This window comes from Anopheles coustani, chromosome 3 (assembly GCF_943734705.1).
Source record: "Anopheles coustani chromosome 3, idAnoCousDA_361_x.2, whole genome shotgun sequence".
In the NCBI taxonomy this organism is placed as follows: Eukaryota; Metazoa; Arthropoda; class Insecta; order Diptera; family Culicidae; genus Anopheles; species Anopheles coustani.
The window spans coordinates 16,334,685-16,346,282 of NC_071288.1; the positions used below are offsets into that span (position 1 = coordinate 16,334,685).

Sequence of the window (11,598 nt, forward strand, 5' to 3'; positions counted from 1 at the left end):
CGCCGTTTCCAAACGACAATCCCCAGTAGGAAGCGGGGAAAATTTACGACCACTTCCACTCATGTGCCAGCGGGCGCCAAAGCGGGCGCTGGGGGGGTTGTCGCCAGCCCATGGAAGCCGTCAAAGGCTGTCGCGAAACGTGTCACCGTCGCGTCACTTTCACCTGACAAGCATCGGAACCGAACGGCAACTACTCCATCATCGTCGTCACCGTCGCCATCATCATCCACATCACATCTCTTATCGAGACACTTCCATGTTCAATGATGGGTGTAAAATCGGACGTCACTCGCGAAGGCGGGAAGTGATTTGGAAAGCTCGCGGGAAAACGCGGAAAAGACTCTCGATGATTTAGTGTTTTTCTTTCCCCCACCCCCAGATGAAGTGGTTGACGGGAACACATCAGTGAGGGTGGAGGGGGGACCATTTGTCAACGGCAGCAGACCAAAGCCATCTGTCCACCGCCGATGGCGAAGTCGATCATTTTTATCATCCGAAGCCTTCTCTTTCGATCCGAAAACCAGTCGATATTTTCTTCGCTCTTTCATTCCACTCTAAGAAAAACCATTAAAAGCGCGGAAGCTGGTCGTTCGTCGCACGGTAGTAAGCTTCATCATTTTTAGCCACAGGGACACCAACGTTGACCACGAAATGTCAGGGCTCCAAACAAGGAAGGAAATGAAAAAAGAGACAAGACTCTTGTCTTGCTGGAAGGAGAATAATTAGCTGCCGGGAGGCATTTTGACAACGATGAGCGCTTCGTGGATGATTAAAACGTAATTACGGCTAAGGAGGAAAATTATGTTATGCCCGGCCCCGGCGGGTAAGAACGATTATCGATTTATGTGTAGCGTATCTTCACGCAATCGCGCAGGAAGGTTGCATCCATCGGAGACGAGATTAAGATTGGTTGCGATACTAATTAAATAGGGACCCACTTTTAAACCTAACAGACCAGATGGGACAGCATTTTATGATGTCATATAAATTATGCGAAGCAATCTCATTAAACCTATTTTTTTTTTTTGAGCATCACACTCCAATCCAATCAAATTGTAAACAAACCTATTTAGTAAATCATTTTCTAAATAATTGAGTTTTTCATCCGGTGCTATTTTTGACACTTCCTCCACTTCCCTTCGTAACATCCGGGGATGTGGTCGATTTGAGCCTCAGCCAAAACCCGTCTCTCAATTTCCATTACTTCCCCCGCCCGCTCGGCTTTCCAAATAACGAAGGGCAAACTGTCAACATTTGAAGAAGGGCTCCTCGACATTATTAAACAAGATTTGGCCGGAACGCAACAAACACACACCCATACAACACGGGGGGAAGAAAAAAAGGCGCATTGGCGAAAAGTTCGGCTCTTGACGTACACAAAAGGTGTGCGATAAGTCCCAAACGGTGTTAACGGTACGCCGAACGAAAGCACGGAAGGTGAGAACAAGCCGTGATCTTACGCTTGATGGACACAAATGGAACGAAGGGAGAGAAAATACTCATCCGGAAAAGTTAAGTCAAATTGTAATGACTTCTTGAAAGGATCCGGTGGGAAGATTGGAAAGGGGGTGGTTTCCGGGGAGGGTGAGTTATGGACGGCGGTAACGGGTTCATCGAGCACCGGGTGCTGGAACGATATGGCCTTAGCGGTATCCACAATTAGGTGGCGTGAAGAAAAACCTCGTACCACATCAATCCGGTTGATTCGATTAAAACTTGGGGCATAACTTCGATGTTGTTTGAGAAAAAAAAATCTCCCATGCGGTTTATGAGTTCAATTTTCCTAAGACGTTTTAAATTGATTTACAGGAGGAAAAAATTATACCGACACACATACATTTTTTTCCTTCCACAGCCTTCACTTGTGTAATAAATTTATTTAGATCGTATGAAAATGTTTGAGCCTTCAGTTGTGTAATAAATTTATTTAGATCGTATGAAAATGTTTGAGCCGATGGTCCCAAGTGATGCAACCGGGCAAATAGGAAACTCAGCCACACCTTTCTCAGGTAAATGTTTATTTAAATATTCCGCTTCCTCCTTGCCAGCGCTCGGCCGGCCTTTGTGATGTGGTGGCATTATTCGGTTATGTTATAAATTAACCGGCGCGCAGCAAACATTACAAAAACACCCGTCGGCACGCAGCACAGCTTTGCCGTAATCGACAAAACTTGATGCAATCAAATCGATTCACATGAGCTGAGAAGAGAAGCAACAACGCAAAAAAAAAGGAAAGCAGAGCATACGACGCCCTGGAAGATGAAAAAACCATACGAGCGAGGGTTGGTTGTTGATACGGAAGCAGGGTGGGGAGCAAGAAAAACCGGCGTCAATCCAGCTGAATCGCCCGACGTAACACGGTCGAGATAATGTGGTGCACAACTGAAAGGGAAAAGTTTTTCGGGGGGTGAAAATAAACGAAACTTTGAGGTCATAAAACGAAACAAAGTGCTGCAATTGTTCCACCGGGTGACGAAAGGTTTTAACGGGCCCTTTTCCGGGAGGGGGGGGTAGTGGCCGTCGTAAAAGTCAGTCACTGAGCCGAACGCTTTGGAGCTTTTGCTTCAACCCATTATCGATACCGCCCGCGACGCGAGATCGGAAAAAAGGAAAAAGAAACATGCGCACAATAAAACGGAAAAAAGCATAAGGTGGCGGCGTTCGTTCCGCCAACGCCGTCGCGTAGGTTCAATCGATAATCGCATGATTGGCGCAATTTCGGCGTTACATTTCCCGCCGCCCACGCGCCGTTCCGTTTCGTTTTCAACCGAAAGCTGGCGGCCTAGTTTGGTTTTTCTTTTCCTTGGCGGCAACCTGGGTAGGATAAACGAACGAGTGCGCTCTAGTGTGCTTCAGCGAAAACGATTGTACCACCAGGGGGATTTTGGGGGGCAAAGGAGAGGAAACAAACCTCACCTACCTATGACCCCTGTGAAGATGCGGAGCGGAGGTCAACGGGAAAAGGTCAACTTGTTGGGGGGGAAATAACTAGCGAACATCCTTTACGGCGGCAATCAGTTCGGCCCTCCTCGGCCACCGGACCCCACACCCAGCTGCATAGCCGGAAGATCTAAAATATGCTCCAACAGCTTTTAGCGTCGGAATGTCATTTTGAATATTTAATCGACTGCCAGGAACGAGGCCTCCCCGTTGGCTTCCTGGAGTTGGAGCTCCAGGCGAGTGTCCGGAAAGGACACCTAACGAGCGGCTGGTTTGGGGGAGAGGAGGGGAAGATAAAGGACACCCTCGTTGGGTAAGGACCAAAGGACAATATCATAAAGCGGTTGAGACGGAAACCCCAGGCCGGGCGTTTCCAGAAGGAAACAAAAAGGACATCCCTTCCGGGGTGGAGAAAATAAGGGAAAAAGGGGGCAGTGAGTCGATTGAATCGGAAAGTAGCCAAGCCAAAAAGGTGGACAAAAAAAAAATTAAACCAAATCCCCATTGCCATTTGGCTCAGAATTCGAGATAAGCGAAAACGATTGCCCAAGATCGTAGATTTATGCTTTAATGAGAGCGATAAAGTATGTACGAGACGGCATGGCTTTCCGGCCTACGGTTGCAAGCAATCGATTCGAGGCCGAAACATACGGATAATAATTGGATCGTAGACATGGGGAGCAGGAAGAAAGAAAGTCGATAAAAGAAGGATTTTTCCCAATCTCCCTCACAATGGCCGGGATTCTATCGACACTTTTCCCCCCCCCCGATCTCGCACATCGACTATCGGCGTTGACGTGGTGCAGAAAGAGAGTCAAGTCCTGGTTTCGTAGAAGGAAAAACTTTTCCCCCGGGTTGGGCCTACCCACTGACCATAGTTTCCGATGAAAAACAAAAAGCAAAATGGAAACAAACGAGGACCTTCCGGCGACGGTTCGCTTGCTTGGAAAAGGGATCATCTTTATCCCGCATCGGTCACCTATCGCGTGCGCTCGGGATTGGATCAGCCGGCGCTCGGCCGGCTCTTCCGCATTGCCTTGCGGAGCGCTCGGATTATATAGTCTTCGGCCGTGTTTGGCGAAACTCGAGCAAAATTGATTGCCATTTATTCACGCTCCAGATCGCACCACACGGAAGCGCCGGAAGCCGTCGGATGGGACTCGCAGTGAATGATTTAGTCTTTTTAAGGACGAGAGCGTCTTTCCCGAGCAGCCAGTAGTATGTGGCCTTTTTTTATCAGTCCTTTATTTCTTCCCGGTTCCTCCATTATCGTGCTGCTCCTCCCCGAACCATTGCCGATCGGGTTCGGGGTTGAAGTGTTTAAAACTTTTCTCGTTTATCGTAATGCCTAGTTGTCTAGTGGGAAGAAGGGAGAAAAACGGACACAAACGATCGGCATTTGTGGAAAGGGGAAGAGCTGATGATGGATAAGTTGTGATAGAAGTTCGCACTTTACCAACGATTATCGTCCATTCGAGACGATTGAATCGTCAAGTTGCAGATTAAATCAATGGGAGTTTGGTGAAGAGGTTTCTACCCAGCGGAAAGCAACAGTGCCCGAACTTTACTGCGAAATAAAAACACAATCTTTTCCACTAAACATCAATCAGCGCAATCAACAGATGATGTACAATCAATGACGCCAACATGGTTGAACTAAAAAGGCAGAAGAAAATAGAAGCAATAAGATTTTTGAATCATAAAAATTAAATAAAACACGGAAAGAGAATCATGTCCGAGGATGGGCTACCACAAATCTTTTGCCACAAATTTTACCCTCGTAACAGCTCCAACACCAACCCACATACTTTTCGAGGAGGGAGGGGGTCCAACCACCTACCACCCACCAAACTTCTCCCGCAGACGTCGAAAGCTATTAAATGAATATAAATGATGATGGCAATAATTTTATTCGCCCGTTGCTGGCAACCAGCAACCGGCTTCCGGAGATGGGCAGAGGAGCTTATTTATAATTTTCCACAGCCACTCGCCGTTCGGTTCTCCCCCGGCTTCCCGCGTGCCGCCACTGACTCATCATAATTTTCGGCCAAAGTTCAATTTGCTACCGAGCACGCTTTTCCGGGACGGTTTCGGGAAATAAAACAATAGCAGATCGCCACGAGCACCCCCACAACAATCGCGGGCCCAATTTACAGCGTCACGTGGTATGAAAGGAACTTTGTTGTGGCACAGGGTGAATTAAATCTCACACAAATCGCGGATATTTATTGCCCGAGCCGAATGAACAAACCTTTTCATTGGTGTGTTGGTGCTTACATTAGGTTGATTCGTAATAAAAGGTAATTTGCGTAAAGCACCGAGGTTTATCGTGGTTTAAATCATCGTTGTACCGTTATTACTTTATTTTCATCAAACCAGTCCTTAACGCGGATTTAAAAATGGTTGATACACACAAAGGCTTCCACAGTTAATCTCTTTAAATAACTACCAATGCGTATCGGTCTAATTGAATGAGGAAATTGGAAGCTCATCCATTTCATCTAGCCCCGGTACCACCGGTGTGGCAAGTGTGACGACCTTTGGCTCTTGAACCTTTGGGTCGGGAGCATACATTTTTCCTTCTTCATATTCTCCCATCATCAAAAAACCGGGAGGAAGTGGATTGCTTTTGCTGGTCATGGTCTTTTCTCTATCCAGTTTGATTTCTTCCTCCATCAATTGATCGCCGGCAGGGAATCGTTTCCAACTCTTCCCGCTGGAAAAGGGGGAAAAGAGGTAAGCGGAAGGTGGTGGTAGGCAATAAGAAATTACGTCCAGCGTCCGTCCGAGCGAAAGCACGATGGCCCGCTGGGTGCCACACATGCGTGTGAGACAACATAAACTAGATAACAAAAACGAACGCCACGCGGCGAGCGGATCGAAATACAACCCCGAAAGGGAAAATTAATAGCTGGCCGATAGCTGGACCACCGACAACACGGCGTAAAGATGATCAAACGGGTCGGCTATAAACAACGGCGCAGCCAGGGATAAGGAATGGAGAACCAGCAACACCAGACAATCTTTCCAACGGCAACGGAACGCACACAAACATCTTAAAGTTTGTACAGGAGAAGGCCAAGCGGATGGAGTCTAAAAGCACGAAAGGAAGGTAAACGGTGAACGGCGTGTTTGACGGTGGTGGTACTTACCCGGATGAATTGAGACTTTTTCTCGTCTCCCTGCCTCGCTCGAGCGGACCAACGTTCCCACTCGTCGGGATGATCAATTCCGTCTGCTTCGTCGCACCTCCGCCAACGCCAAGTGTTCCACTTGAAGGATCATTTCCGGTTCGAATTAACGCACCAACGCCGTTCGATTGAAGATGCTGCTGCTGTTGCTGCTGCTGCCGGAGCTGATCGGATGACGTTGACGAGGAGGATAGTTGGTGCTGATGGTGGTGTTGTTGCTGCTGCTGGTACTGCAGTTGATGGTGAAGGTGCTGCCCGCTCTGGGCGCTATTCTTCAGATTGTTTTGGTGAAGTTTACTCTTCGACTGCTGCAGCAGCTCATCGCCGTTGCTATTCTGATGGTGCTGATAATGCTGATTCCCGTTGTTGTTGTTGTTGATGCTGTTGATATGGTTGTTGTGCGCACTGAGGACGCCATTGGAGATGAGAAGCGGACTCGTGTTGGTCGTGTTGGGACTGGTCGGTCCACTGTGCCCGTTGCTGCCGAGCACTCCGATGTGATTGTTGTTCAGCTGGTTGAGCTTCTGCTGCTGGCGAAGAAGCTGCTGCTGCGATTGGGCGGGCGGTTGCTGAGTTATTGGTGGTTGCGTTTGATTCGGTTGACCCCCATTCTGCTGCTGTGGATCCTTTTTCTGCTGCTGCTGCTGCTGCTGCTGGTCGGACCGTTGCAGGATAAACTGGACATCGCTCGAGTACTCGCCCCATTTCATCAGGATCTTAAGGGGATTCTCGTGCGGTGCCAGCAGACGCTCGTTGTTGCGCCACCGTTCGATGAGCGTGAAGCGGCCCGTTTTTCCGGTGGCGTGTGCCAGCGCGAACACAACATCCTGTGGAAGGTGGGAAAAAGAGAGAAGTTACTATCATTTGTTACATTTTACAATTAAGTGGAACCATTTCATCCCCGCGTCAGCGCAAAAGAGTAACCACGAAGTGAAAAAAATGACTCTTTTCAGCAACAAGCCACCTTCTTCCCGTTTGCTAATCCCTGTGAAGGGCTTGCAACCCCATTTATTTCTTCTCAAACTCCCAAAACGCCGGAGGTTAAGTGAAAAACTCTCCTACGCTGTGCCGAATCCAGGGGCCAAATGCTAAGTGATGGCACGCGGTGGCATTATGACTCGTGATATGTGACACGTGATTTTACCCAACCCCAACACGCTCGCTTATGGCAGGTGGGCTCCTGTCGATGATTCTCGCATACTTTCACCACCTCCACCACCACCATTCGTTAGTGAAACTGGGACAAAAAGGAGTGCCAAGATGAGTCCCTTGCGGGATTCGATACGTTGGCAAGTAGGCGCTCGAAAAGCGAAGCAGCTTGGCGCTTTGTGTCGGCGAGGATGGTGCTTGGGGTGGAAAAATGAGGACGACTTCATTTCATCCTATTTTCATTCGTCATCGACCCAAGGAGGGCACCGGGAGGGGGCGCGCGAAACGCGTTATCATGCACATTCCCATTTCCATGCCATCGACGGGCTGTTGTTGTGTTGTGGGGTTTTTTTCTCCCCCCGCTCGGCTGTGGGTGCCCGGGGACACATCATTTATGAGACCGGAGCTCCCGAGGATGATGAAGCGTCAAATGGGTTCGGAGAAGGGAACGCCGGGTTCATATGATTCTGCCTCCGGGCCAAGTTTTACTGATCCCTTTATTTTGCAACGGTGGAAATCCTCGGAAATCCTACGTAGTATTTATCCATCTCTTTGCTTCCCGGCATAACTCTGGGAAGCTCGCAACGACTCTTTCTCTTACGTTGGTACTTTATCTCCAGGCTGAAACAAATCAGGGACGCATATTTACTGCACCAGCGGACTAAGAAGGGATTTCTCCGTTCCGTGACATTTGATTGCTCCACCCGGAAGCACCGAATCAATATGCAGCTGAAGGAACGACGCAGCGAACGGTTCAAGCGTAATGAGAAAAACCCAGGCCACAATGCGAATGTCCGGGGGATTAAAGACCACTCCTGCTGGTCGATATAATCGTACCGGAACGGGTGGAATATTAAAGGGAAAAAAAGCTCACTTTAAACGGAAATGTGCGCATCGGTTCTGCGCATTCTGCTAGCTATCATAATCCCCAGAAATATGTCCACGGAAGTATGCTGGATGCAAACAAAACAACAACAACAAGGCGAGCGATTCCGTGCGCCACCGCGATGTGCGTTTTCACCGCCGAACGGTTTTTCCAATCCATTTAATCTCTTTAATCCATTTACTCCGGCCTTCCGGCGCTTTTCCAAAATGCACCGCGCGCGAGTGGAAGAAGCATCAGCGGACATCGGACATTTTCCACGCGAGCCAGTACCCAAAACGGGGAGAGAAAAATACGGAGTTTGACGACAAACCAATTATTTAAAACAGATCCGTCCGGCAGAACGAGCATTCGAACGGGGGTAATCTGTTTTTCTTCGCTCCATACGCTGAGCCGGAAACAGGATCGGAATCGATACTTCCGAGGCGGAGGGAAAAAAAAGTTGTTTTTATTTCATTTATGATATGTACCGGGGGTTTTTCAATCCGCTTTTCTAATCCAGTACTCGAACGATGCGTGGTGCAAATGCAATTCATTATCATTTGAATCGAATCGAACCCGGCCCACCATCGAGTTGGAAAATTTGCATACATTTCCCAACGGAACCCATTCAAACGCAGAGAGCTTTATTTTCCAGCAACAGGTTGAAGGGTTTGAGTGCTGTTTTTCTAGGACTAGGAAATCTGAACCAGTTCCGGGTACGACACAGCAGCATTTAATTACATTCTATACCAATTTTCCAACAGCAGAGCAATCATGATCATCCCACTAATTGTCACTCCAATCAATGGTGTTTTTATGAAAGCCACAAAAAAAAGCTATGAAATGATAATTTATTTCCATGTATGCCAACGAGAATCGATTTTAATTCGGAGAAAATATAGAATGCGTACGACACACAGCTAGTGTTGGGTCAAGTAACACTTTTCAACACACACAATTTACTGTTCTGTACATTTGCGGTAGCACAGTAAAGTGTCCAACAGTCATACAACGTCTCTATTTATTCAGCAACACCTTTTCGATTCAAAAATGGTCAGTGTGGTCAAAATGTTCGATTCAAAAAGTGTGTGTGCGGAGTGTTGTAACTCTGCGCGTAAAAAAAATCACAAAAGGATGCAAAAGTATCCCAGTGTTGAACAATACAAAATTAGTACACAGTTTCTAAGGTACAACACGGATAAGGTGCATAATTTTGCTTGCTATTATGCATGCTCGATAAAGGCTGTAGCTTAACCTTAATATATAATCCATAAGCGATTAGAGCCAGTGTTTAAAATGTGTTCCTTATAAAAAAAAAACATTAGTTAATAAAAGCTAATCTATTCAACAATCCTGCTTTTGGAATTTTAGATTCTTGTCATTTTTGTTTCAAGTATATTTGTGCCTATCGCGCTTTTTTATACAAATGATAATGTTTAGATTATGTAACAACGATGTTCAAAATTCCAAAGACTAGACAATTTATTCCTATATTATAGTAGTTATGGAATTAGTACACCAAAGAACCAAAGAATTGCAAAGAACGAAACATATACCCCACAATGTGGCAGAGGTGAACTTTACCAGATGGAAAAAAGTACACCTAACGTAAGCACAAATATGTATGTACAGCGCAGATAAACTCATCAACATCGAGGTGGTGAAAAACATCGTCCTACGTGGGAGTGTGTAATGATATTGCTCTTCGAAGAACCGGAAGAGTACTCCACCGGTTTCTGGTATCAGCTTCTTATAGGTTCTACTTCTTCCTAGCGTAACGCTTTTCCCTGTTGTCGGTGTTCAATTTATCTTCAATCACTCACAGTACGGAGTGTACTGCGGAAATGCTTTAGGAGGATGTTCAGCGCGCCCAACACACGCTGACGACGCCCCCATTTTCCACGACATCCGGAAACATGTCGACTCGGTTCTTATGACGTTCTTCTGCCTCGCACAGCAGCACTCACCTGGCACGTGGTGACTTCCGTGACTCCGCACACGATTCGTTGGATTCCTTCGACCCACACCTTCAGCTCCATCGCGCCCCCGGCGGACGCTGGTGCCTGGGAGGGGGTGGTGGGCGTTCGCCACCTCCTCCGCTCGGGTTGTGCCTTCCGGTGGTAGGATCAGCCGCCGCCTGTCCCCGCGCACCCACCCGTTCCCCGGGCACCGTCGACAATGGTGAGGCTGCTGTTGCCGTCGCTGGAAGGTTGCGCTTCAGATTCACAAAGTCGTCAACCGGACTTCCGTTCCCGATATCGCGGACCGAACTGCGTCCGATAGACTGCCGGAACGACCCGGGGTTACCCCTCTCTTCCGGTTGCTAGTTCCTTCCCGCCGACGAGTGTCGCACACTTCCTTCCGACCACCGGGCCGTATCGCCACTCACACTGCGGCGTTGTGCACGGAACCGGCGTCGCGTCCTCATGAGGCGCCGCCCCGGGACCAGAGGCCAGTGGAAGTTGTCAAGCACGGGGCGTGGGCGCGTTGACTCTCTCTTCGCTGTTCGTCCTACGTGACACCGGCGAAGGTGGTTCGCATGTCACGGCCAGCACACACTGCAACGACGGATCCGCACCCTGTGACTGATGGGGGACACCTCCGCTGGGATCAACATCAAGCTCGGCGACCAAACTGTACACTTTTCTGTAAAAAAAACAACAGAGAAACACAGAGATATGATGAGATAAAGGCGAAACTAACGAAAAAACAAAACAGAACGTAAATCAGAAGATGAATATAAAAATCATAAGCCAACTCCGCGGCGAGCACGTCCGCGATGATCCGCTTCACGTGCGGCGCACGAAATCAGGATTCCGAGCAGGCAAAAGGAGGAAAAAATAAAAGTGAGGCTCAAAAAAGAACCAGCAAAGTGGTAATCAATTTCGTTACGCCGCACATTTTCGAGCCGTGGATTCGAGCGCCCGGAGATTGGAAGAAGGAACAACGATGCGCGCTCCTTCAAGGAAGCGAGCCGGTGGAGCCATTTTCAGTGCCACGGCATTGTGGGAAGATTTGGAATTTTTTTTTCTCTGCTCCTCTTCCAGCCTTTTTTATTCCCCTCCCCAGCGTCCCATCATCGGAGTGTAATCGATATGAGAGAGACGCGAGAGCAGTGGGAAGGAGGACGATAAAAGTGGGGATGAGTAGAAAAAATCGTGATCCTCCGAGGATTAGCTACGCGTTCGCGTTTTCATTTTCGTTTATTATTTTCATGGACGGCATCATGGAGTGTTCCTGCGGAGGCAGAAAAATCCATACGTTCACGTTGGGCCGGCCATATCCGGTGCTTTGGTAGCTTCTCGGGAACGTCTTGCCGCGATTTGCTCGATTCCCGACCCGAAGGAACGAAGGCCAAAGTGATTAAAGTGCCAGCCTGAATACCGCAGCAGCAGAGCGGAAGATCACTATGCTTGGCGCTATCCAAAAGCGTGGAGATTTCACCCGACCATT

The 11,598-nt window shown here is 48.2% G+C and overlaps 1 protein-coding gene across 3 annotated transcripts in view; it reads right to left on the reverse strand.

Annotated features, from left to right (window-relative positions):
* Nucleotides 1–10,265, reverse strand: part of LOC131260992 (uncharacterized protein DDB_G0283357) — a 44,973-nt gene extending 34,708 nt beyond the window's left edge. For all 3 annotated transcript variants that reach the window (XM_058262866.1, XM_058262865.1, XM_058262864.1), the window contains exons 1-2: nucleotides 10,113–10,265; nucleotides 6,093–6,958 (exon numbers count right to left, since the gene is read on the reverse strand). In XM_058262866.1, coding sequence (XP_058118849.1) covers nucleotides 6,093–6,958; nucleotides 10,113–10,184 — 938 coding nt within the window. In that variant the 5' untranslated portion in view covers nucleotides 10,185–10,265. The remainder of the gene's footprint in view (nucleotides 1–6,092; nucleotides 6,959–10,112) is intronic.
* Between the last annotated feature and the right edge of the window lie 1,333 nt (nucleotides 10,266–11,598).